The following is a 27,046-nucleotide window of genomic DNA, read 5'->3' as shown; positions in this document are numbered from 1 at the left end:
TGCTATCTGATCTCCTAGAACCAAAAGCTCAAAGTCAATGTCTGTGGGAAGTGCGCTTCTGCAAAAGCACACTCACATACGGATTGCCTACTTTATTTTTTGAGTCAGCTATCTGGGGTACCCCTGGGTCCTGGAAGCTGGCAGGACCAGGCTGGGACCTTGCTCTAGTCTTGCCTTCAGGCTACAATTGTCTCTGTGGCAGATCCTGCTCCAATTGTTGCCAAACCCAGAGACTAAGACTTGTGTATTCTGGGTTAGAACTTTGCAGAGGCCTTTGTGACCACAGGCCTGGGCGTTGCCTTGGAGCCACCGGGGCTATGACTGGGGGGCTTCCAGCATACCCTGAAGCCCACTGCACTTCCTACCTGCTCAGGGTCCTGTAGCATCTTCAGCACTGAGGCACATAACACCCTCCACGCTTCATTCCCTTGGCTCCCTTGCCTTACCCCTTCTCCTTCCTGTGACTTAGGCCCAGGCTCCTCTCACCCCGCCACGCCTCCCCCTTCCCCATCCAGGGCTTCCTCACCGCTGCCCTCCCTGCCGGCCTCCCTTGGCCCCCCTTCCATGAGCCGGTCTTCCACTCTCCCCAGTCTCCTCCTTCCTCTGACCCCTCACACTCCTCACTCTCTTTGCTTTCTTCCCACCAGTTGATCTGGGGCAGCCATATCCAGGGAAAACCATGGGGCTTGGAGGGAAAAAAGGGGCCGTGACACCTCATGAGCGGAATCCAAACCCAGGACCTACAAACAGTCCTAAGATGAGTAAAAAAAAAATGAAGAGGAAAAAAAAGAAGAAAGATATAGAGGAGCTGAAGAAGGAAGTAGTCATGGTGAGAAGAGCTGAAGAGGGTGCTGGCAAACTGCCCTCCAAAGTCTCTCTCAACCCTCAGCCTTCTAATATCTCACCCTGAGAATTCATCACGCAGGCCAGAGCCTCCCCTCTTCCCCATAAACGTTTCCCCTGGAAATGATGTGTCACCGCCTGACCCTCAGTGGCTCTACTGTCTCCTCAGGATGATCACAAATTAACCTTGGATGAGCTGAGCGCCAAGTACTCTGTGGACCTGACCAGGGTGAGTGGAGGAGTTCCCCGAGGGAGGCAGAGGCTCTCCATCCCCGACCCTGAGGCTCCCAGGACAAAGGCAGAGCTGGAAATCTAGCCGCTGACTTGAAGGTCAATGTTCTGACCCTTAACCTGCACCTAGCCAAGGACACACATTCCGAAAAAGACGATAATGGTAACTACTCCAAAGAGAGCTCAGGATTAGAGCAAAGAATAGGATGGACTAGGGCAGCACGTCTCAACCTTTGTCCCGGGGACCCATTCACACTCTTACAGATTATCAAGGACTCCAAGGAGCTTTGGCTTATGTGGGTTACATCTAGCAGGCTTCCCCAGTGGCTCAGCCGTAAAGAATACACCTGCAGTGCAGGTACCGCAGGAGACATGGGTTGGATCCCTGGGTCAAGAAGATCCCCTGAAGGGACGGCATAGCAACCCAGTATTCTTTCCAGGAGAATCCCATGAACAGAGGAGCCTGGTAGGCTGCGGTCCATGGGGTGGCAAAGAGTTGGACACGACTGAGCAACCAAGCACAGCACACATCTATCATCTATATTTATCATATTAGAAATTAAAATTAAGATGATTAAAAAGTATTTCTTAATTCATTTGTAAGAGTAAAGCTATTACCTATTAGTACAAATGTTTTTATGTCAACTGCTTTTCAAAGCAAAAACATTAGTGGTATTTTACATTTTTGCAAATCTAACATCTAGCTTTTTAGGAGAAGACTGCTGGATTCTCACATAGTTTCAGCATTAACTCTGTTGTAGTATCATGTGCCCTGTAGCCTTGGGAAAATGCTACTATATACTCAAGAGAATGAGAGTGAAAAGACAAACAACAATTTAGTGTTATTATGAAAATTGTTTGAGAATTCTTTCATGGTCCAGTGGTTAGGACTCTACTTGTGGCCAAAAGAAAAAAAAAATTGTTTGGCTTTGTGGATCCCCTCTGCCCAGAAAGCATCTCAGGACCCTGTAGGTCCCCAGGCCACACTTTGAGAACTGCTGGTTTAACAGCAAAACTGTATATTACCGCTGCTGTCACTTCACTGCTGCTGCTTCTACTCTAACCACTAATACAATGATCACAAATAAACAAAAGCCCTGGAAATGTAAGTTCCTCTGAGCTCTAGAATCTCTTCATTGGAGGGTCTTAGGGTGACCATCTGGTAACCAGAGATGAGCGTGGGAGACGGGTCCTGTTTTTATTTAAATTGTATTTTTCCAGGGCAGGTTGGGGAGTGGCTGATGGATATTTAAGAGAAGCTACTTTCTTCTTCTTCTTTTTATTACAATCCTCTAGCAGGTTTTTCTCTCACTGTCACTCAGAGGGAAAAGCACCCAAGTTTATGCACCAGGCTAGAGTGAGGATCTACTTTCATGTATCTAGCTTCTTGTTTGTTTTTTTCTATTTCCAAGTTAAAGAATCAAAGTGTGGATGTCTGTACATTATAAGCATATGCTTTGTATCTCATCATTCCATTAGCCTGGCACACTGTATGATAAATCGTTTATATGCATCTCCTCACTGGAGGTGGAGTTCCGTTAGGCCCAGCATCAGTCTTACTCACTTCAGTACTCTACCGTTGTACGCGTCCCAAGACAGGTGTTCAAAAGATTTGTGAATCAACCCATAAACTAAAAATCCTTCCTATGTAGGGAGGCTAAACAATATCCTTCTGTAATGCAAGGTTTAGAACCCCACTTAGGTAGGAAGAACTTCCAGGCTGACCTTCGGAGAACTTCACTGGTCTCTCGACTTATCCTGGGGCTATAAACGGCAGATCTGTGCTCTGAAGCCAGGTTCTCCTTTGTGACAGCTACTTTCTTCTCATGGTTCTCCCTTCCTCCCTATTTCTTCTCCACACAGGGCCATAGCCCTGAAAAGGCGCAGGAAATCCTGACTCGAGATGGACCCAATGCACTGACCCCTCCCTCTACCACTCCAGAATGGGTCAAATTCTGCAAGCAGCTATTCGGCGGCTTCTCCCTCCTGCTGTGGACTGGTGCCATTCTTTGCTTCGTGGCCTTCGGCATCCAGTTGTATTTCAATGAGGACACCACCAAAGACAACGTGAGTCTGTTCAACCACGGCTGCCCAGTCTCTGCTCAGCCCCTGCTGCTCTTCTGCTCGGCAGCCTAGCACTCCTGAAGTCTTCAGGTCCAAATCAATGTACTCCCAGGGGTTGCTAAGAGAGCTTTGGTCCTTCCTGGTTTCCCTTTTATCTAGAAAGCCTCTTTAAAAAAAAAAAGATCTTGGAAATGCCCTGGCAGTCCAGTGGTTAGGACTCCGCTGCACTGCAGTGCTTCCACCACAGGGGGCACAAGTTTGATCCCTGGTCAAGAAACTAAGATCCTGCTAGCCATGTGGTGTGGCCGAAAAAGGAAAAAGAAAGCATCTGACTCAGCTCCCTGAGATACAGAGTTCTCTCTAGAAACTTGTTCTCCTTTGATTATCCTCCCGACTGATCATCAAAGCATGTTGCTGTCCATTCTCTTTCGCAGACTTTTAATCTCTCTCCTTCCTGTCCATCTCCCTCACAAGCCCCCTCCCGCTGTGAGTAGCCTTTCTGGAGAGGAAAAGATGGCGCTTCTTGGATCTGGAGTTTTGCTGGCTCCAAACTGTAGCTCGGGGTTGAAGCTGAAAGATCCAGGCCGTCTCAGACTCTGCTCAACCCCTGCGCTCTCCCGCTGAGTCCCATGGTTTCCTCCACCCAGAAAAATGGCTATTACCCTTGCAAACTGACTTTCTGAGGATGAAGAGGGAGGAAAGAACCTATTGACGAGCCCTTGGTTTCCCTACCTGCAGCTGTACCTGGGCATTGTACTAACTGTCGTGGTCATCATCACTGGCTGCTTCTCCTATTATCAGGAAGCCAAGAGCTCCAAGATCATGGAATCTTTTAAGAACATGGTACCTCAGGTAGGATTCATATGGAAGGATCTAGTAAGAGAATGTGTTAGAATGTAACCGAATATATGACTTTATGTCCCTTGAAGAATTGTACTCTACCATGAGTGGACTGTGTGAGGCTGATAATGAGGGTGAATTCATTTAAGTTTTGTCCTGTCTGGCCTTAAAAGTACCCTGAGAAAAACATCACCTTTGAAGTTGTCTGGTCTGAAATGCATAATCTGAATCTAATGAGCATAATGAGAGTGTTAGTCGTTCAGTGGTTTCTGACTCTGTGAACCCACGGGCTGCAGCCGGCCAGCTCCTCTGTCCATGGAATTCCCCAGGCCAGAATACTGGAGTGGGCTGCCATTCCCTTCTCCAGGAAATCTTCCCCACACAGGGATTTAATCCAGGTCTCCCGCATTGCAGGTGGATTCTTTACTGTCTGAGCCACCAGGGAAGTCCAATGAGCATAATATGAAACCTCAAATCTATTGGGTTCTACCCCAAGAAAAGTAAGGTGGAGGCACAGGGGGTTGGGGAAGGCAGATTCTTCAAATGTCAATGTTTTTAAAGACAGAGAACAGCTATGGAAGTGATACAGATTGCTGCTGCTGCTAAGTCGCTTCAGTCGTGTCCGACTCTATGTGACTCCATAGATGGCAGCCCACCAGGCTCCCTTGTCCCTGGGATTCTCCAGGCAAGAACAGTGGAGTGGGTTGCCATTTCCTTCTCCAATGCATGAAAGTGAAAAGTGAAAGTGAAGTCGCTCAGTCGTGTCCGACTCCCAGCGACCCCATGGACTGCAGCCCACCAGGCTCCTCCATCCATGGGATTTTTCAGGCAAGAGTACTGGAGTGGGGTGCCATTGCCTTCTCCAGTGATGCAGATTAAAGGAGGCTAAATGTACATGACAGCTAAATGCAGTATCTGACCCTAGACCAAATCCTGTGCTCGAGCAGAAAATAATGCCTTTAAGGATATGTTGGGTCAATAAAACTGGAATGCAGACAGCAGATGAAAGTATTGTGTCTATGTGAAATTTACTGAGTTTGGTGACCATTTTATGGTTATTTAATACCCTAATTCTTATGCTTGCATGCTTAGTCACTAAGTCATGTCTGGCTCTTTGCAACCCCATGGACTACTGTAGCCCACCAGGCTCCTCTATCCATGGAATTTTCCAGGCAAGAATACTGGAGTGGGTTTCCATTTCCTTCACCTAATTCCTGGGAAATGCACCTTGAAGTATGTATGATAAAAGATCATGACTTATGTGGGGACTTCCCTGGCAGTCAGTGGTTAAAACCTCAGCTTCCAGTGTAGGGGATGTGGTTCGATCCCTGGTCAGCGAACTAAGATCCCACATGCGTTACAGTCAAAAAACAAAATGTAAAACAGAAGCAATATTGTAACAAATTCAATAAAGACTTTAAAAATGGTCCACATCAAAAAAGATAATTTTTTTTAAAAAGATCATGATGTATGTAACTTGCCCTCAAATAGTTTGGGGGAAAAAAGAATTCACATACACACATGTAGAGACAGAGAACAAATCACAAAGCAGATAGGGTAAAATGTTAACAGATGAGTCTGGGTAAAGGTTATATAGGTGTTCTTGGTACAATTTTTATTCTTGCAACTCTTCTGAAAGTTTAGATTATTTTCAAATAAAACCTTTCTAGAGAACCTGGAAAACAGGACGGCAGAAGGACATTCCTAGGCACAGGGCTGGAAACTTGAAGAGGGACAGGCTCTAGATTATCCCAATGACATAGTCATGTTTTAGCCTTTTAGCCCAGGATCTTCTCCCTTTGATGTCAACAGAACTTAATTTCTTCCTTGGGTAAGAGTTCAGGGGAAAATGTTTCGGTAGAATGAAGTGGGAGTTTGGAGCCTATCGGTGTCTGCTGCCTAGCAAGCCACCATAAAAACACCGTGGCTCAAAACGACAAATATCATACTTCTCACTGTGGCTAGGCTGTTCTTCGGATCTGGGCTGGGCTTAGCTGGTGCTGGATGGTCTTAGATGACCTCATTCACGTGTCTGGGGCCTCAGATGAGATGTCATGGACATCTGGGCCTTTCTCCTTATAAACTCTCTTCCTCCAGGAGGCTAGCTTGAGCCTGTTCAATATGGTGACAGAGGGCAAGCCCCAGTGTGCAAGCATTTTTTAAGCATCTGCTTGCATTACATTTGCTAATGTCCTATGGGCCAAAGCAAGCCATACGGTCCAACCTAAATGTAGAAATGAAGATAAACCCCATTCCTACATGAGGTGTAAGTGAGAGGAGCATCAAAGGGCCCTGCAGACAGTGATGGTAAGAATTTGCAATCTACCAAAGTGATCTGCACAAAGGATGTGGTGAGTGACCGTGGGAATCAGAGCACAGGAGACCAGGAACTGGATGGGAAAGAGAAAAGAGCCTTGGAAATGACCCTACACTGTCTTCCCACAGCAAGCTCTGGTCATTCGAGGTGGAGAGAAGTTTCAGATCCCTGTATACGAAGTGGTGGTAGGCGACCTGGTAGAAGTGAAGGGTGGGGATCGGATTCCCGCTGACATCCGGCTTATCTCTTCACAAGGATGTAAGGTGAGGGGGTGTGAAACGCTGCGGAAGGAGGCCGAGTGTGGTCTTTGAGCACCGCGGTGACCTGGGCTCAGTTAATGAAATTACCATCTTATTCGGAACCGTGAGAAGTCACAAGAGCTAATTCGAGGTTACAGTGGTGTGCAAGTTTATGTTTCTGTCTGCGTGTCGATAATGATGATGCTGGTGGCAGAAAAAGATGTGTCATCTGTGTAAATCTTTTTTTCCATTCTCGCTTTATGACCCTCCTCTCTCCCATCCCAGGTGGACAACTCATCCTTGACAGGAGAGTCAGAGCCCCAGTCCCGCTCCACTGAGTTCACCAATGAGAACCCTCTGGAGACCCAAAATATCTGCTTCTTCTCCACCAACTGTGTGGAAGGTGAATGTCGAATCATAAGTAGCCTAGATTCAAAAGTAAAGGTTGATGGTGGTCACCTAGGGTGGTCCGGTGGTTAGGACTCCGACAGTCTGCTGCAGGGGGCACAGTTTCGATCTCTAGTTGGGGAGTTAAGATCTTGCGTGCCAAAAAAAAAAGAAGCAAAGGTTGAAACAAAGATTTCTAGAACTCTTTATCATCTAAAGGTAGTAGGGAATGTAATAGCTAGTAAATAGGCTACCTTCTTTTTCACTCGTGAGCTGTACGATCTTAAATTAAAGGTCAAAGCCATCATTTCCACATTTGAACAATGACGATACTGAAAGTCGCTGGTCCATAAATTTTTATGTGGGTTAAAGAAGATAATACATATAAAATGCTTAGCACAAGGCCTAATACATTTTAAGTGCCCTGTAATTGTAGCTATTTTTATTCTATGTAGTGAATGGACTGTGCTCTATGAGCTGAAAATAGCTTAGAAGAGAAGAAAATTATTCAGCCTTGCTAATTCATTCTTCTCCTGAAGTAAGCCCTAACTTCTCCTCAGCATCCCAAGAGAGGGTGCTGACTTTAGAAATCTGAACTTGCCCCAGAGCAAACAGCTAGTACGTTGAAAAGTTGAACTTTCAGGCACGAGTCTTTCTGATTAAAAAATAAGAGCTATCTCTATAATATGTTGCTTTTCTGGGTGATTCTGACTGTAACTTTAATGGTAGGAATTTCAGTCATTGTGGTAAGGTAAGAAGAATTATTGTAAGCAAAGAACTTTGTGGGGTCCTTCATTTCAAGCCGCATGCCTGAGTGTTCTACATCCTGTGTGTGAAGTTTGCCTCCTGACTTAGGGCCCAGAAGCCCCACTGTTATGGCCTGTGCCAGCCAGCAGGGGTCAGACTGGCTCCAGCCAGCAAAGCAGGGAGGGGGCTCCAGGCAGAGCGCTACTGACACCTGGGCAGCGTTCTTGCTGGTAGGGGAAGGAGGGCTGTCCTCTGAGTGCCAGGATGTCTGGCAGCACCCTGCTCTCTGGCCATTAGGTGCCAGTAGCAACCCCTCCCATCTCGGTCTTAACTCAGATGCTGCCAGATGAGTCCTGGGGGGGCAAATTGAGAAGCCCTGGGTTAGAGGATGGGGGGTTTGGGAACGCTGGATTCCAGCAGAAGGGTAACCACTATTCCTGGGGCTCAGGAAACTCTTCAGCTGCCGCGGACAAAATGAGAAACATGCAGGCAACAGGAGATATTTAGATTAAGTGCAACAAAGACGAAGACCTTGACGGTGAAGGCGATTAGGCGATAAAATTGGCTATCTCTGGAGAACTGTGGAATCTGAGATTTTTCAGAGTAGGAGCCCCTCACTTGTACAAACGAAACGTAAAGAGAGCAGAATGTAATAACCTCTCAGAGACCCTTGTTTTTGACCAGTGACAGTTTTCTCTATGTAGGAACCAAATCCAACAGCCTTCCGGATTCAGACTTCCCCCTTCATCCACAGGCTCAGCCCAAGGTATTGTGATTGCCACCGGAGACTCCACCGTGATGGGCCGTATAGCCTCACTGACCTCCGGTCTGGCAGTGGGCAAGACCCCCATTGCTATTGAGCTCGAACACTTCATCCATCTGATCACAGGGGTGGCCGTCTTCCTGGGTGTCACTTTCTTTGGGCTCTCGCTTATCTTGGGCTACACCTGGCTGGAGGCTGTCATTTTCCTTATCGGCATCATTGTGGCCAACGTGCCTGAGGGACTGCTGGCCACCGTCACAGTGAGTAACCAGGGTGTTGGGTGGCTCCAAGGCAGACAAACTGCCCCCAAGGAAGTGAAGTCACTCGTATGTTCTTTTGTGGCTGAGCCTCTCAAGTGCAGAGTACTCCAATGCATACACAGATGTCAAATCATTTAGTTCCCAGGTTACGCTGACTTCCTCCACCCGTATTTTCTGGTGCCTTCTCTCTTTAATGAGAAAAGAAGTCAGTTATGATGCAGAAAGCATTAGATTATAAATCACCCAGAGTAAGTCCCAGTCCTGGGTGTACTGGCTGGTGAACCCGGCCAACTCTCTGCACCCCAGGGCCTCAATTTATTAGGATTATAGCATCTTACTGGTAAGGACTTCAGAGTTCACAGAAATTCAACCTTTCAACCAATGCCGAATATCCTGTATGAAATCTGCAGGAGATGATGATTTCTAGTAATGGGAAGCCCACCCCACTTTTATCTGACTTCATTTCATTGCTGAGTTGCTCTGCTGCTGCTGCTAAGTCGCTTCAGTCGTGTCCGACTCTATGCGACTCCATAGATGGCAGCCCATCAGGCTCCCTTGTCCCTGGGATTCTCCAGGCAAGAACAGTGGAGTGGGTTGCCATTTCCTTCTCCAGTGCATGAAGGTGAAAAGTGAAAGTGAAGTCGCTCAGTTGTGTCTGACTCCCAGCGACCCCATGGACTGCAGCCCACCAGGCTCCTCCGTCCATGGCATTTTCCAGGCAAGAGTACTGGAGTAGGGTGCCATTGCCTTCTCTGTGAGTTGCTCTAGTTAGATTTCATTATGTTGAATAGACATATGATTCTCTGTTTGATCCTAGTTTTCTTATCTGAAGGAACACAAAATAAGTCAATTCTCTCTCTTCTACAAATCTACCCTTTAAATTTTTTTGCAGTAGCCATTATGTCCCCTAAAACTCTCCAAGTGGGGGAGGTCAAAGAATCCCTTTTCCCTTAGCCCTTCTTTCTGTGACATGATCTTCAGACACCTGTTTGGAGCATGTGCTTCTTTATCAATATCCTTCTTAAAATGGAAATGAGAACAATATCTAGGGAGTGGCTGGACTAGCACAAAAACATCAGGACTCATGATGTTATGTAAATAAAAATTCCACAGTTCAAATTCTGTACATAACCACAGCCTAAGAATTTATTTGCTTTTAAAATAACCTTGCCGCATGCCTGGTTTTCACTTGAATTATGGTTAACAAACATCTTCTGTTTTAAGTGATTTCTCAAGTCCTTTTCAGCGCTGCAACAGTCCTTCTTAGTTTCATCATTCTCTCCTCTTCATTCTTTCTTTAAACTATTGGTGCAACCCTCCTCTGCCCCCAGCATCTTATCCACAGTCAAAGGTTAGTCATCAACGTGGTCCTTGCAAAGACTGGGCTTGAGAAAGAGGTGTGGCCTGAACTTGAATGGAGAAGAGGCTGTGGAAGAAAAAAGATGAAAGGATCAAGGGGGAGAGGAATATTCCAGAAGGAATAGGAGATCATTCTCTACAATACCCTGGTAAAGGAATGCACTCTTTTTTTGAAACTCTGCCATAAAGTACAAACCAAAATCATTTTCCTAATTTCCTTTACTGTGGCCACAGATGGGATTTCTAAAGACTAGGTGACAACAAAAGGGAAATAAGTACCAAAAATTAAAAGAGCAATAAAAATGATCAGGTTTCCGAAACCACAGAGAGCTGTGAATAGCAGAGGTCTCCTCTTCATTTAAGCCCCTCTCCCCTCCTCCTGGCCTTAGGTATGCCTGACCCTGACAGCCAAGCGCATGGCTCGGAAGAACTGCCTGGTGAAGAACCTGGAGGCGGTGGAGACTCTGGGCTCCACCTCCACCATCTGCTCTGACAAGACGGGCACCCTCACCCAGAACCGCATGACCGTCGCCCACCTGTGGTTCGACAAGACCATCTACGAGGCGGACACCACTGAAGAACAGACTGGTGACTGGTGGCATTGGTGGTCAGAGAGTGGAAGGATGTGGGAGATGTGATGGGTAGCTGAGAGGGTGTGCTAAGTCCAGACACTGAGGAGAGAGCTGGAGAGTAAGAGGAGAGCCAGGAGGCCTGGAGAAGAGGCGGCGTCTCTGAGGAGTGTCTGGATGCTGAATGGGAGGCAAATAACCCCCTGCTTCAAACTCTCCTATCCCACCCCCCCACCCCCCCACCGCTCACAATTCTGTTCTCTCCTCAGGGAATCCATTTGCCAAGGGCTCTGACACCTGGTTTATCCTGGCCCGAATCGCTGGCCTCTGCAACCGGGCTGATTTTAAGGCGAATGAGGAGAGCCTTCCCATAGCTAAGGTGTCAGGCCCAAGCGGGTAGAGGGGATTTCAGTGCCCAGCATATAAGCCTAAATCTCTCTTTCCTGGCCCCGGGTGATGCCCCCCAGCAGCCCTCCCCATTCTGCCCCTCTCCTTGTTACCGTCGGCAAACCAAGGTGCCATGCCTCCCAGGCTTATTACACCAACCCCATCCTGGCAGCGGGCAACAACAGGAGATGCTTCGGAGTCAGCGCTCCTCAAGTTCATCGAGCAGTCCTACAGCTCTGTGAACGAGATGAGAGAGAAAAGCCCCAAGGTGGCAGAGATTCCCTTTAATTCTACCAACAAGTACCAGGTACAGAACCGACCAAGGTAGGAGATAGCAGTGGGGGACGGGCTCGTCCTCTGGAGGAAGGGGGAGCTTTACCTTTGCCTTTACGTCCGAGCTGCAGAACAAGATACAGCGTGTAACCGGCACCCCAGTTAGGAGGCAGGCTCACCTGAAGGGAAAGTGCGTGCATGTTAGCGTGCAAGTTGCTTCAGTCCTGTCCGACTCTGCGCCCCTGTGGACTGTAGCCCACCAGGCTCCTCTGTGCATGGGATTCTCCAGGCAAGAATACTGGAGTGTGTTGCCAGGCCCTCCTCCAAGAGATCTTCTCAACCCTGGGATTGAACCCGAGTCTCCTGCGGCTCCTGCATTGCAGGCAGATTCTTGACCACTGAGCCACCAGGGAAGCCCAAGGGAAAGTGGTAAACAGAAAAAGGCAGACATAGATGATAAAGGAAGAGGCGTTCAGCCCTAAGCAGTCTTGAGGCTGCATCACTATGCAGAGAGCTAGTCACGAAGTACTCTCTGAAATGTCCACAGGCAGTAAGGGCTGGCTGGGTGTCTCTGTGGCAACTGTGAGACTTGCTGCTGCAGAATATGTTAGATTTGTCAGTCACTTCCTCGAGTACCTTATCTCACAAGTCATCAAATATTTCTTTTCATTCCATGCCTGCAGTTCTAGCAGCTGCCATCAGGTAGGCGGTCAGGGCTCTCCTGACTGTTTGTGAAGCTGCTTTTCCAGGGTCATTTTGTGTGTGATCCAGGGAGATGTGACCAGAGAAGGAGAAATGCTGGGGGAGGGACAGGGGTGGCCCTCACAGTAAAATTCATGAGAGGGACAGGAAACCCAGTACTTCCCTCCTATGTGGGAAACACTGGCACACTTTTAGGAGGGGTTCTGGGGAAAGGAGGGAACAACGGCATCACTGTTGGGGTGGGAGCTCTAGCAGTTAAGGGTTGATTTGCTTAGAATAGTGAAATTCTCTAAATTCATGCAATACCATAAAGGTCATTCAGGTGTGGATAACAGAAAAGAAATGAGACTCCCAAAAGTCAGTTTGGGTTTTGAGTCTTAAAAACACATAACAGGGCTCACTTCGCAACACATGTACTAAAACTAGAATAATACAGAGATTACTATAGCCCCCAGATGACAGGCAAATTCGTGAAGCAGTCCATACTTTTATACTTGAAAGTTGCTTAAAAGAATAGATCTTAAAAGTTTTCGTCACAAGAAAAACATTTTTGTAACTAAAAATAACAACAACATAATAAAAGCTGTATAGATCTTTTTAAAACAAATTACCTACACTTTCACATTGAATGTTGAACAAGTGAAAGCTTAAGAAACAGACCTGAAGGTTTTTTGTCTCAACTGGCTTTTCGTCAGTGAAATAAGATAGGTCCCCTAGGCCCAGACTGCAAACCTATTTCCATTTTTTCCTGATGCTTAGTGGCCTCACTAACCAGACAGGAATTTTGTGCTTGGCAAGGCCCAATTAAAGCCTTCAACTGGAAAGAATTAGGTACCTCTCCTTCCACAAGATTCAAAATAAAAGCAAAACATAGTTATGATATTTGTTGGGATGTCCAAAAAAATAGCAATCTTTCCCCTAGATGACTGTTAGACGCCTTTTCTGAGCTATTGAATATCAAGTTCAAACAGCAAAATCCTCCTCTACGCCAAGTGTGCTCGGCCAGTCTGCAAGCCGCCAGCTCTGGTGGGGCTTGCCTGGGGCCCCAAGAAAACCCCTCTGACTCCTTTCTTTCCCTACCCATAAACAAGCTGCTTTATCAGCTTGCTCTCTGCTCTCGGGGCAGTCAGAGGCCCTGATATGCAAGGGACATACATCTTAGCCTGTTGATCGTTCGCAAGGCCTGGTCTCTCTCCCCTCTCTGAGACTGAAATGAAAGGAAGAAGCTTCTCAGTTCTGACATTTCCAGTTTCTCCCATCTTTTGCATCTGTAATTTTCTATCAAGGTGTGATTTGTGTGTGTGTGACTAAATTACCAGCTTAAGCAGTTCTTGCTGTCATCTCCAATAATCTCCTATTGGAGATAGTCAGCAAAGGGGTTTTTTTATGCTCAGAAAATTAAGCTTTTAAATTGTTTTTTACAGCTTTCTGCTTACGTGAGTTAAGGTTTTCCCTTTTAACTGCTTAAGCATATTTTGAATAAAATAGTTTTTGGAAAGTCTCCTGAGGAGCTGTTGTAACTACATTTTACACCCAGGTTTTGCATCTGGCTTCTCCCTGGGCCAGTGCGGTCTGGCTCCCTCAGCACCGCAGGCTCAGTTCCTCCCAATGTGCTGATTTTGTTACCCGACAGGTTACGTAGCAGGAATTTCCTGTCGATCATTAGAGGAACATCAGAAATAGCTCCTTTGCTCAGATCAGATCACAGGAAAATGAAAACTGAAACTGATCTTCTCTGTCCTTCAGGCTCCCTTCATGACTATGCCCTCTGCTCCACGACTGAGCCACAGGGACCCCCAGTCCCCTCTCAGGGGACTCGACATGGTTCCAGGAGATTGGCCAGGGGGCTAGAATGGCTAACCATTGTACTTCACAGTTTTCAATATATTCTTTTTTTTGGTTTGGAGATGTGTTCTGTTTATTGGTTAAAAAAAAATTCATAAACACAAAATAATAGTACATTCAACATACAAATAAAATTTCCAAAGACGCGATTATAGAAATTTTACCAGCAACATGTGGAAATTAGTTTATTTATCATTCCCCAAAATGAACATAAGAATAGTTGAAGCTACCACCCCTCACGAGATCTGACTCAGATTCATTCCTTCTTATGGCTGAGTAATATGCCATTGTACGTATGTACACAGCTTCTTTATCCATTCATCTGTCGAGGGACATCTAGGTTGCTTCCACGTCCTGACTGTTGTGATTGTGCTGCAGTGAACACTGTGGCACATGTGCCTTTTAGAATGGTTTTCTCAGGATACATGCCCAGTAGTGGGGTTGTTGGGTCCCATGGTAGGTTTATTCCTAGTTTTTAAAGAAATCTCCATATTGTTTTGGAGAAGGCGATGGCACCCCACTCCAGTACTCTTGCCTGGAAAATCCCATGGACAGAGGAGCCTGGTAGGCTGCAGTCCATGGGGTCGCTGAGGGTCGGACACGACTGAGCGACTTCACTTTCACTTTCCACTTTCATCCATTGGAGAAGGAAATGGCAACCCACTCCAGTGTTCTTGCCTGGAGAATCCCAGGGACTGGGGAGCCTGGTGGGCTGCCGTCTATGGGGTCACACAGAGTCGGACACGACTGAAGTGACTTAGCAAAAAAAATCAGAATGCTTGAAGAGTTTGGTAACTCAAAGTGAATAGATACCCTTATTCTTTTAGGAAAAAAATAAAGATAGTATTAATAAAAATGAAGCCACAATCATAAATATTAAAGACTATCACCAAATATGCGATGACAGAGTTAACAAAGAATTTAGAACATGGACTGGTTAAGAGAGCATGTTCTAAAGTCAGTCTACTTGGATTCTTCCCTTGATTGCTTCTACCTTCTAGCTATGTGAGTCTGGACACAGCTTAAGCTTAGTTTTGTCATCTATAAAACAAAGAACTTTATAGTGCCTACCTCACAGGGAAGTAGCTGGAGGATTAAAATGACGATTCACGTAAAGCACTTGGAACAATGCCTGGCACATAGTAACTGCTCAATAAATGCTACTATTATTACTCACCCTAATCCCATCCTTCAGGCTCAACCAATCGTGGTAAAGAACTGTCAGTGCTTTTCAATATATTCTTCATTAATACTCTCTCTCTATAAAAGCCAAATGAAGTGGGCATCGCAGATCTTTGACATTTTCTCAAAGGAGCTAAGGTTTGCCGAGGTTAAATGGACAGACCCGAGGTCGTAAAGCTAAGAAAGCCTTCCTGTTGGTTCTGGAACACAGGTGTTCAACTCTAAGCTTTCTTTCCTGTTCACTCTGCTGTCTCTGTTCACTAGCTACTCAGGCAGAGAGGAAGCCAGGGGGACAAAGTGCCTGGGCTGCCCTTAGCTCCAAGTATGGCTAAGAAGATAACAGAGATTCGTGTGCAACAGGCTGTGGGGTCCTACAAAGGAGGAAGGGGCTCGACCAAAGAGCAGATATGACTGCAGGGAGAAGGGCTGTGTTGGGTCAGGGAACAAAGGAAATGGAGGTAGACCCAGCTTAACTTTGCTTCTCTGACCCAACCCTCGTGCTCTCCTCCTTCCATCGAAGCTTCCTCTCCTCTCCCTAGGTGTCCATCCACCTGAGGGAAGACAGCTCCCAGGCCCACGTCCTGATGATGAAGGGGGCGCCCGAGAGGATCTTAGAATTTTGCTCTACTTACCTTCTGAAAGGGCAGGAGTACCCAATAGACGATGAAATGAAGGACGCCTTCCAAAACGCCTACTTGGATCTGGGAGGTCTGGGGGAGCGTGTGCTAGGTGAGGCGGCTGTGGGAGAAGCCTCTGCAGAGTGACGTCAAAACTGTCGTTATTTGTGGGGTGAAGGATCTAGGAGGTTGGGGCAAGTGGGTAGAGACATAGTGGAATGACTACTGGTCCCCTCTTCTGTCCCTCTCCAGGGTTCTGCTTCTTGAATCTGCCTAACACTTACCCCAAGGGATTCAAGTTTAACACCGATGAAATCAACTTTCCCATAAATAACCTCTGTTTCGTGGGGCTCATCTCCATGATTGACCCTCCCCGAGCTGCCGTGCCCGATGCTGTGGGCAAGTGCCGGAGTGCTGGGATTAAGGTAAGTGCCAGAGCAATCCAGACACCCCTCACCTATCCTAACCTGGATCAACCGTAGGAAACCTTGGACAGAGTAGGTTCTTCATTTAATTGAGCTGATTTCTGCTTCCTTGAGCTTATAAGTTTTAGTCTTAAGAGATAACTTTATACTGTGCCCTCTGTAGTTAGAATCCTGTCTTGAATTAGAATCACCAGGGGATGAACACAACAGTGTAAATCAACTATACTTCAATAAAATTAAAAAATGAAATAAAACGGGATCCCCAGGGGAGCTTTAAAACTCTGATGCCTTGGCCACACTCCAGACCCCTTCAAGTTTCTGATTGGGAGCCAGGTATCTGTATTTTTCAAAAGTCTCCTAGAGATTCCAGTGTGCAAACAGGTTTGAGAACCTAAGCCCTAGGGGAGTGCTTCTCAAACTGATGTGCACTGAATAGCCTGGGGCTTTTATTGGAATGCAAATCCATTTTCAGTAAGTCCAGAAGACTCCAAGATTCTGTATTTCTGACAAGCTCCCAGGTGATGCCATTGCTGCTGGTGGCAGGCCACACTGGAAATAGCGAAGTGCTAGAAGATGTCATAAAAATGTACTGCTGAGTGGGTTGTCAAAAGGGTGAAGCCAAGTGGGCTGGGGTCCTGGGGCAGCACTTGTGAGAATGAGAGACTGAGAGCTGGGGCCCTCGATGGATCTGACTCAGGGTGAGGTCCAGGGGCAAAAGCTAGAAGCTTAAAATGAAGTGGTCCGAGAGCAAACCCAGAGATGGGAACTTCCCTCCAGTTGGAAGAGGACTTTGGACTTGATGGAATAGCAGCAGTAAAATTCCTCTAATTCTGAGATGTTCTGTATTCCACTTTCCCAGGCCAAATTCTACCACTTGTTGCTGCTTGCTTGTTTGTTTTTGTATTTTGGCTGGCATGTGGGATGGTTCCCCGACCAGGGATCCAACCCAGGGCTCTGCAGTGCAAGTACCAAATCCTAACCACTAGGCCACCAGGGAACTCCCTCCAAGGTCAAATTCTAAGACTCTTACACGTCTTCATAGATTAGGTATTGTCACCTCTCTGCTCACACTTGATATTCTGGAATATTTAGGAGAGCAGGTTGCAGTTGGGGTGGGGCTGGAAGTATTTAAGGAGAACTGGATGCTCTGTGTCAGAGTTGACTTCATCTTGACCTTTAACCATTGGCAGTTTGTCCCTGAGCAGTCTGGGTCATGCTAAGTACAATGATTGGTCACTATAGTGGGAACCGAGGAATGGATAGAGGAAACTATTCTGAGTGAATTCCCTGATTACTACAGGATGTTTTGGGGTGCAACAGTTCATTATAACACATCTGCACAGGGTAACCATACATCTTGATAGTCCTCCACAGATCTACAACATCATGCTATGGTAGCTAAATGGAGAAGGGGTTCATTTGCATTTTCTCAGCTTCCAGGTGGGCTGCTGGGATGAGAAGTATAGATATTATGGAGGTAGTCTAAAGTTTACTTCATCGGGGAGTTTATGGATCTCTTTAGCAAGAAGGAGAGCTATAATTGTGTCCACAGGTGGGGAGGCCCACCCAGGAGACAAAGAAGTGACCTGAGTCAGGGTGCCTGCCGGCGCAGGACACGCTCATGGCCTGAGAGGCAGAGTGAGCTGTGATAAGTAACGGTCTGCAGGGGACTCGGGCGGGTCTGGAGCTGGCACCTGAAGCACAAAGGCTGGTGCTTCCTGGGCCCATTCTTGTTCTGGGCACAGGTTTACACTTTAATTGTTTACCGCTTCTGGACCTGAAGCTGACAGAAACTTGGCTGGCTTGGTGAGGAATTCTGCATCACTCCCTTTTTTCCCTACAGGGGAGGTTAAGATGTACACAGGAGGCCATCCTTCAAGGAGGATGAAGTGTGGTGGCTAAACAGGGGGTTGGGTTTCCCAGGTGACTCAGTGGTAAAGGAACTGCCTGCCAGGGCAGGAGACACAGGAGACTCAGGTTTGACCCCTGGGTCGAGAAGATCCTCTAGAGGAGGAAAGCGCAACCCAATCCAGTATTCTTGCCTGGAAAATCCCATGGACAGAGGATCCCGACGGGCTACAGTCCATGGGGTTCCAGGGGGCAGGACATGACTGAGCAAACACATACAGAGTGTTGTCCCAGCGGTGAGAACCTTCCAAGGTTAACTCCAAAGTGGTGTTGATGCAGAGCTGACGGATATGATGAAGCTGTTGAAAGAGGCTGGATAACAGCTGCGTGGCAGCAAAATTTTTTTTTACAATTGATGGTGGAACTGGTGTTTCTCAGATAGTCATGTGTCCAGGCCTTAGGAATGAATGATTTTAAAAAACTAAAATAAGGGACTTCCTTGATGGTCCAATAGTTAAGACTCCACACTTCCAATGCACGGGGTGTGGGTTCTATCCCTTGGAGGAATAAGATCCCACATGCTGTGTGTGGCATGGCCAAAAAAAAAGAAAACTGAAATAAGATTATCCCATTATGGAAGGGGAGTCGGCGGGGAATGGATACATGTGTATACATGGCTGAGTCTCTTTGCTGTCCACCTGAAACTGTCACAACATTATTAACTGGCTATGTTGTTATTTAGTCGCTCAGTCCTGTCCAACTCTTTTGCAAGCCCATGGCCTGTGGCCTGCCAGGATCCTTTGTCCATGGGATTCTCCAGGCAAGAATACCGGAGTGGGTTACCATGCCCTTCTCCAGGAGATTTTCCTGACACAGGGATCAAACCCACGTCTCTTATGTCTCCTGCATTGGCAGGCAGGTTCTTTACCACTGAGCTACCTGGGAAGCCAACTGGCTCTATTCCAATATAAAATGGAAAGTTTTTTTTTTAAATAAAGAATACCAAATCATTAAAAATAAAATTATCCCATGGTATTTGCCACTACCTGAGGCCCTTAGCAGTATGAGGCTACTTGGCCCTGGCTATGAATCCAGCCTCCTCTAAGAACTGCAGCTAAGCAGCAAGCACCTGAAGTTAAGGTCACCAGCGCTGGAAGCTCTCTCTCAATGGGTCTGATCTGGGGGAAGAGGGCCCAAGGGAACAAGGAAGGAAGCTTGCAAGAGTACGTGGGAACACCAGAGGTACAGTCAGCATCAAGAAGTGAGACATGAAATTCCTTTAGTACTTGGCGAATTCCAGAAACTACCAAATGCCTTTTATTTTGAAGGGAGCCATTCTCTTCTGTTATGTGAATGCATCTCAGTGTTCCGTGAAATTGTGTCCTAGGAACTCACTCTTGGGGTGACTGACTTTGTTTTTATTTCTCCCGGCTGGCATGGAGGTGGTACTTCCAGAAACTGCTGTAGAACAGCAGTTCTGGTCAGGCAGGCCTAGGTACGACAACTGTCCTACATGTCATTATTAATGAGCTACTGGGAGATGTGCAGGGCACGGTAAGCCTAAAAAGCATCACTGAGGGCTCAGTCTGAACCACACCTGGAATCTTTGGTGCAGTTCCCTCCTAGATCCACAGGCCCAGCTTTGTGAGGCCCCAGCGCCCCATAACCGAGCCAGGGCGTTGGAGACCAATGAGGGGGGAACTGCTCATAGCACACCTTGCCTGAGTCCTTGGTAATCCCGGCTCAGTTAGCACTTCATCCAGCAAGCCAGCAGTGCCAGTATGGAATGAGGAGGGCTCATGGGAAAACCCCTTCAAGGCTTATTTCCACGCTCTGGGAGTGAACAGACTGACCTTTCCAGGACCTCTGTTCTTAGTTCAGCCACAGTCAGATAGTTCCCTTCTCCCTCCCACCAAAGCCTGAGATTTATATGCTTAGAGGGCACTTGGGAACCATGGGCAGCGGTTCCCAGGAAGCGATCCTTCCCTCATTCTGTAATTGCTTGTTGATGATTACTCTGCGCTAGGAATTATGCTAAGCTGGAAACTTAACATGAATCACAGGCATGGCCCCATGCTCTCAGAGTTCTCAGTCCAGCAGAGGAGAGAGACAGACAAGCCATCACACACAGACAACGTGAGGAGGGTTAGGAGAACAGAAGGCTAGAAGACCACACACACGGGCACCTGATCTTTGGGGAGGAAAGGGATAGGTCTAGGGCTGGGCCCAGGTGCCCGGAAAAGGGCCAGAACCCAGGGGCACAAGGAGGCGGTGGGAAGAAGAGGGGTAGAGTGAGGATCAGAATGCACTTGGATCTGGATGAAATTTTGCTAGGCAGATGGATTCATCCAGACGTTCCTTTACTGCTGTTGTTCTAATGGTAGGTGCTTCTGTCTTTGAGCTTAAAAAGGCAGTATAGCACTATGGAGAATAGTACGAAGATTCCTTTAAAAACTAGGAGTAAAACCACCATATGACCCAGCAATCCTACTATTGGGCATATACCCTGAGAAAGCCATAATTCAAAAAGACACAGGTACGCCAATGTTCGTGGCGGCACCATTTACAACAGGCGGGGCATAGAAGCAACCGAGATGTCCATCAGCAAATGAATGGATAAAGAAGTTGTGGTCCATACATACAATGGAATATTACTCAGTTATTAAAAGGAGCAAATTTAAGTCAGTGCTAGTGAGGTGGATGAATCTAGAGCCTGTGATACCGAGTGAAGTAAGTCAGAAAGAGAAAAACAAATATTGCATATTAACACATACATTTGGAACCTAGAAACATGATACTGAGGAACCTGTTTGCAGAACAAGAATAGAGATGCAGACACAGAGAACAGACTTAGAGACACAACAGGGGAAGGGAAGGGTGGGACGAATTGAGAGAGTAGCTTTGAAGCAGCTACATCACCATACATAAGACTAGTGGGCAGCTGCTGTATAACACAGGAAGCTCAACCTGGCGCTCGGTGACAACCCAGAGGAGGGGGATGGGGTGGGAGGTGGGATGAAGATTCAAGAGGGAGGGAGTATATGTACACTTATGGCTGATTTGGGTTGTTGTAAGGCAAAAACCAAGACAACATTGTAAAGCAATTATCCTCCAATTAAAAAGATTAAATAATTTTTTTAAAAAAGAGGCAGAATAGCTTCTGGAGCGATACATGAAATTCTGAATATACTGTGCTTGTTCGTGCTGAGTCACATCAGACTCTCTGCAACCCCGTGGACTGTAGCCTGCCAGGCTCCTCTGTCCATTGGCTTTTTCAGGCAGGAATACAAGAGTGGGTTGCCATTTCCTTCTCCATCTGAATGTAGTAAATACACTCAAATCCCTGATTTATGCATGGGCAACCAGAGTCCAATTTGTCCTATGTTTTATGGTCTGATGGCCTTGACCCCCTCCCAAGGGTTGAAGCTAGCATAGCAAGATTTTTGACTGACAGCCCAAGTTCTTGGAAATGAGCTACTTAAACCCCTGTGGAATGACAGCAGTGATCTCTTAGCTCTTGGAGAGAGAGGTGAAGGACTGGGGACCTCTCTGAAGATGACTCTGCTCTCTTTCCCTCCCCTCCCAACTCAGGTGATTATGGTAACAGGGGATCATCCCATCACAGCCAAGGCCATTGCCAAGGGTGTGGGCATCATCTCAGAGGGCTCTGAGACAGCAGAGGACATTGCTGCCCGGCTCAAGATCCCTGTCAGCAAGGTCAATCCTAGGTGAGACCCCCTAAAGAATTCAGATATACCATTTTTTCCCCTCCATCCTTAGCTTGCTCCACCAACTAAAGTTTTCGGAGGTTCTTTCTGTAGGTAGGACACGCATGGTTTACTTACTGAAAAGTAAAACATAATAGGAAAATGACCAAGCGACTATGTCAGTAGAAGGTGGGCAGAAGAAGAAGGCAGAGAAGAGGGAGGAAGAGGTGGGGGGTGGGGATACAGTGTGCCAATCTGGGGAGAGTGCATGGCTGGGGACAAGTTGAGGAGATGGGGTGAAAGGAGAGACAAGCAGGTTGTAGCAAAGATGAGTTTGAGGGTACCAGGATGCCTGGTGAATTCTCAGTACCTGGAACTAACCTTTAGAAATTCCTCTTCCTCAGGGACGCCCAAGCCATTGTGGTGCATGGCTCAGAACTAAAGAATATGAACTCTGAGCAGCTTGATGAGATCCTCCAAAACCACACTGAGATCGTGTTCGCTCGGACCTCACCCCAGCAGAAGCTCATCATTGTAGAGGGATGTCAGAGGCTGGTAAGGGAGACCAAGGAGGCTTGGGAAGTCACCCAGCCCCAAACCAAGCAGAGGAACATGCGGGCTGGGCTGGAGGAGGAGCCAGAGAGCATCCGATTGTGAACCCCTGAGACAGGCATCTGTTTGGGGGCTCCCTGATAGTTTTGCTATCTCAGAAGGTGCAGGAGAAGGAAGGGCCAAGAAGCTATATCAAGAAACAAGGGATGATGAAATCAAGCTGACCTTTGGGACGGGTCCTGAACCTGACACAGTAATTATTTCACTCCCTCTGTGTTTCCTCCAGGGAGCCATTGTGGCAGTGACAGGGGATGGGGTGAACGACTCCCCGGCACTGAAGAAGGCGGACATCGGCATCGCCATGGGCATCGCCGGCTCCGACGTGTCTAAGCAGGCCGCTGACATGATCCTACTGGATGACAACTTTGCTTCCATTGTCACGGGTGTGGAAGAGGGTAAGGAAGCTGGGTGCCCAGGGCAGGGACTTACTTGGCCCTCAGACTCAGGTGAGAGTTGATGCACATTATTCTCATTTCCTTTGCCCATCTTCCAACCTCCTGTACACACTGGGAAAAATCAGTGTAAGTCACAATTTTGCAAATTGGATTCAGCTGGTCCTTAGACCATCACTACGTGGAACCCTTATGTGATTGGAGGAAAGTCCAGATTGTCTAGGCAGCTCTAGTGCAGCATAGTTTGTTTGCTTCTCTCATGGAGATTCGGGAGATCCTACTTGAATCTGCTATAGGTTTCTACTGTAGGATTCTACTGTAGGTTTCAGGGTGTAGCCATACTCATAAGACTACTCTGTACTTCACAATCTCAGGAGGACTTTCAGGCAACCTGTTGTCTGAATGATGTTGACATATCAAGGTCATTTGGAGCCTGACTGAATGAGCCAAATCAGGTCCCCTCTTTCACGGAGACAATTCCCATTGGTGAAGCCCAGATTTCTGCTTCCTGGGCTCCCTGATTTCTGTCTGGAGCTATGAATTAAAATCTATTACAATCCACGTAATAATAATGGTTAACATTATACTGAAACCATGAATGATCCTCAGTATTGAGACCTTGTATAATCCTCAGTATTGTATGTCCACTCAATTCAATAAACTTTTGAGCATCAACTGTGTATCAGACACCATTCTAGATGCTGGGGATTCAACAACAGGGAGTAAAAAGACACCTCCTTGCTCTCAGGTAACTTAATTTCTAGTGAATTAAGATAGACAGAAAATCAACTGAACAGTGTAATAAAAGAAGACAAGTGCAATGGAAAAAAATAAGTAAAGCAGGGAGTGGAAGGAGGGGTGACACGTTTTTAAAAGGTTGTCAGGGAAGGATTCAAGCCATCTTGCAAGGCAGGAGGAATGAAGGTCAGAGAGGTGAGGGGTGCCCAAGATGACAAGTTAGTTATGGCAGAAAATGCAACTGGAACCCACGCCCAGGCTCTTTCCATTTCAGCCTTAATTTTTTTTTAATTGAAGTATAATTGATTTACCACATTGTGTTAGTCTCTGGTGTATAGTGAAGTGATTCATTTTTATATATAAGTAATTTTCCCCTTTGATAATCATTAGTTTTCCATGTCTGTGAGTCTGTCTGTTCTGTAAATAAGTTCATTTGTGTCATATTTTAGATTTTACATATAGGTGATGTCATATGATATTTGTCTTTGTCTGACTTACTTCACTTAGTATGATAATCTCTAGTTCCATCCATGTTGCTGCAAATCCAGCCTTAATCTTCCTAGGGCTTTTATACTGGCATTCTCAGACATCTCAAAGTATTAACCAGGCCCCAGCCTGCTTAATTTTCAGACATCAGATGATAGTAGTCATGTTGAATCCAAGAACACAGAGTATACAAATTTGACATGCTTAAATCATGGCTTTAACTAACAGTCACACAATTTAGAAACAAAACTGGGGCTGCCACGGCCCAAGACCCTTTCACGGACTGTGTGACAGTGCTTTGTAGCGGCCTCTCTGCCCAGGAGCTGGTTTGTGGGAGGTGTGACGTCTCTGTGCTGCTCACAGAAGGTTGACCATCCTTCCCAGGCCGCCTGATCTTTGACAACCTGAAGAAATCCATCGCCTACACCCTGACCAGCAACATCCCCGAGATCACCCCCTTCCTGATGTTCATCATCCTCGGCATCCCCCTGCCTCTGGGCACCATAACCATCCTCTGCATTGACCTGGGCACTGACATGGTGAGGACCCAGATGGGACCCGGCTCGTGGAACTCCTGTGAAATGGACTGAGTTGGGACGATCTAGGTCAGGCAGAGGAGCAGAGCTTGAGGGACTTCTCTGAGTCTCCTTCTGAGCTGTGTGTCCCCTGTTGCTTCCACCCTCCATCCTCCAGGTCCCTGCTATCTCCCTGGCTTATGAGTCAGCTGAGAGTGACATCATGAAGAGGGCTCCACGGAACTCAAAGACTGATAAGCTAGTGAATCACCGTCTCATTGGCATGGCCTACGGACAGATAGGTGCGGCTGCAGGAATGAGGGGTGGAAGGGAGTGGGGAGAGGCTGCCCCAGAAGGGTCATGAGGCCAGTCCTGGTTTAGAAGTTCAGGGAGCTATCTTAATTATGAACTGTGCTAGGCTCTAGCACAAAAAAACCCACTGATCTCTGATCTGCTCTTAAGGATCCAGTCGGAAAGGCGCAAACACGCATGAAAGGATGGCAGGCTGTTTTCCAAGTGCCACGTATTGAGGACAGATAGGACACACTACAGGAGTACAAGGCAGGACTCGCCAGTCTTGCGGACAGAGAGGCCTTGGGGAGGAAACATGGCTTAGACTTGGGGCTGGAAGATAGGGCTCAGCTAATGAATGGATGGTCAGACGGGGACCAGACGATACCTGGCTGTTGAAGAGTGAATACATCAAGTTGGTGGAGTGCTTATTCCTGATAAAGAAGTAGTGGGGAATGAGGCTGTGGACACAGGTAGTATTTATAGTGGGTCCAAGTCTTGAAAGACACTTCTTTGTTCTTGAGTAGCCAGGTACAACGGGTACAGGCAAGAGATATGGACAGAGGAGACAATATCAGTATTTAGAGATGGAAACACATAGAAAAGGCACAGATTTAGGAGCCATATCTATGTTTGAATCTCAGTATCACAACTGACTGCCTGTACAACCCTGGATAATGACTGAATATTTTTCGTGCTTCAGTTTTCCCACTTCTGAAACGTAAATGACAATTCAGAATTGCTGTGAGAATCACTGTGTGCAAGTACTGACAAACGGTGCCAGCTCTGTGGTCAGTAGGCACACATTAGCATCAGCCACGCTATGGTTCCCAGGCATGGGGGATGGAGGTTTTGACCAAGGGAGAGGCATGGAGCAGATGGGAGAAATGTGAGGGTAAGAGAGGACTTGATGAGTGTCCTGGTGTCAGAGGAAATGGAGAGGAGGAGTCCAGCATTCACTTGGTGGAGAGAGAGAGAATAAACCCCCTTTCAGATCCTTTCCAGTTTTATGGTTATATGACCCTGGGTTACAGCTTAGAAACCAGTGTCAGACTTTGGAGGCAAGTCCAACAGAGATGGCAGGGTCAGATCACTGATGGCATGAATCTTCAACATTACAGCTCAGACATACATCAACCCTGCTAGAAGCAAGTCCCAGGCGCCACCTCTTCCGTGGTCTGCCTTTTGAGATCCTCCTCTGAGTGAGGTTCCCCTGACCTCTAACTATCACTGACAGGGATGATCCAGGCTCTGGCAGGATTCTTCACCTACTTTGTGATCTTGGCTGAGAATGGTTTTAAGCCTCCTGATCTGCTGGGCATCCGCGTCAACTGGGAAAATCGATACATCAATGACCTGGAGGACAGCTATGGACAGCAGTGGGTGAGTGAAAGGCAAGATAGTAAATGGTGGCCATACAAGAGTGAAGAAGTAACCAGGAGAAATGGGTTTAGCAAGTTTTTGAAGACACTAGGCAGACAGAGACGATCCTCATCTCCAGTCCTACAGGAGCCTTCTAACACTTGACCTCAACCTCTGATCACATCAGCAAACATTCTTCTCTTTGTTTACAAAGACTTCATTTCTGTTAATTACTACTGTCTGTTGCCTGTTCATATCTTTCTGGGTCTTTCTGGCTTCCTTGGACCTGGAAATCTTCTCTGTCTGTTAACTTTTGGGAGGCTGATTTCCAGGTTCTATTCATCATTGCCCCAGAAATGAGTGCTGGATCCTCTTTCTCCTGTTATTTTCCTTTTCCGTGGGAGTTCAAAGAATAGGATTTTAAATCTGAAAACTTATTTTCTTTGTATATTTTCTTCCTTGTCATTCTAAACTGTTTAAACTTAGAGGATGCCTCTCTGTATTAGTCATTTCTAACACCCAAGATAAATGAGGTCTAAACTGAAGCCCTCTATCCAAAAATATGTATTTAAGAATTTTAGTAAGTATGCATTTGTGAACACTTCCATCCCAATTTCTGAGACAGTGGGAGATGTGACACCAATTTTTGCTAGAATCATAGGACCAGAGACTTCACATACAGTCTGTGGAGGACAAGATGGCCTATTCTTTAGCCTACAAATGAGGAATCTGAATCTGGCTGGAAAGGTTTAGTGACTTGTTCAAAGCCCCACAGTGAACCCGTACAAGAGCTGGACTAGAATTCTGGATTGATTCCCGCCCAGCACTTTGCCATGTCACCATGATGCCTCCAAACCAAGCTAACTGCAGGGTTCTCAAAAGTATGTTAAAATCAAGATCATTGTTGGAACGCTGGCCCGCACACACAGTTCAGTTCAGTTTAGTCACTCAGTCGTGTCCGACTCTTTGCGACCCCATGGACTGCAGCATGCCAGGCCTCCCTGTCCATCACCAACTCCGGGAGTTGCTCAAATTCATGTCCATA

At 46.8% G+C, this 27,046-nt stretch overlaps 1 protein-coding gene and 1 long non-coding RNA gene across 5 annotated transcripts in view; one reads left to right on the top strand and one right to left on the bottom strand.

Moving 5' to 3' along the window:
- Positions 1-267: 267 nt before the first annotated feature.
- The window catches only part of ATP1A4 (ATPase Na+/K+ transporting subunit alpha 4), a 33,543-nt gene continuing 6,764 nt past the window's right edge, over positions 268-27,046 (top strand). The window contains exons 1-19 of the mRNA XM_070783613.1: positions 268-399; positions 648-829; positions 1,013-1,072; positions 2,938-3,141; positions 3,877-3,990; positions 6,424-6,558; positions 6,820-6,937; positions 8,423-8,691; positions 10,440-10,638; positions 10,889-10,998; positions 11,179-11,313; positions 15,548-15,737; positions 15,878-16,050; positions 21,490-21,626; positions 22,010-22,160; positions 22,444-22,612; positions 24,218-24,372; positions 24,527-24,650; positions 25,877-26,022. Of these exons, the coding sequence (XP_070639714.1) occupies positions 680-829; positions 1,013-1,072; positions 2,938-3,141; positions 3,877-3,990; positions 6,424-6,558; positions 6,820-6,937; positions 8,423-8,691; positions 10,440-10,638; positions 10,889-10,998; positions 11,179-11,313; positions 15,548-15,737; positions 15,878-16,050; positions 21,490-21,626; positions 22,010-22,160; positions 22,444-22,612; positions 24,218-24,372; positions 24,527-24,650; positions 25,877-26,022 (2,739 nt within the window). The 5' untranslated portion in view covers positions 268-399; positions 648-679. The remainder of the gene's footprint in view (positions 400-647; positions 830-1,012; positions 1,073-2,937; positions 3,142-3,876; positions 3,991-6,423; positions 6,559-6,819; positions 6,938-8,422; positions 8,692-10,439; positions 10,639-10,888; positions 10,999-11,178; positions 11,314-15,547; positions 15,738-15,877; positions 16,051-21,489; positions 21,627-22,009; positions 22,161-22,443; positions 22,613-24,217; positions 24,373-24,526; positions 24,651-25,876; positions 26,023-27,046) is intronic.
- Positions 9,811-27,046, bottom strand: part of LOC109578711 (uncharacterized) — a 39,509-nt gene continuing 22,273 nt past the window's right edge. For 2 of the 4 annotated variants that reach the window (XR_011565152.1, XR_011565147.1), the window contains 5 exons: positions 15,641-15,761; positions 11,386-11,458; positions 11,120-11,242; positions 10,587-10,799; positions 9,811-10,117 (listed from right to left, as the gene is read on the bottom strand). This is a non-coding gene — a long non-coding RNA (uncharacterized lncRNA). Of the gene's footprint in view, positions 10,118-10,586; positions 10,800-11,119; positions 11,243-11,385; positions 11,459-15,640; positions 15,807-27,046 lie in introns of all 4 variants that reach the window. The other 2 variants (XR_011565146.1, XR_011565145.1) reach the window with 2 other exon arrangements.

This window comes from Bos indicus, chromosome 3 (genome assembly GCF_029378745.1).
Source record: "Bos indicus isolate NIAB-ARS_2022 breed Sahiwal x Tharparkar chromosome 3, NIAB-ARS_B.indTharparkar_mat_pri_1.0, whole genome shotgun sequence".
Taxonomy (NCBI): Eukaryota; Metazoa; Chordata; class Mammalia; order Artiodactyla; family Bovidae; genus Bos; species Bos indicus.
This window is presented reverse-complemented; position numbering and strand designations above follow the sequence as displayed.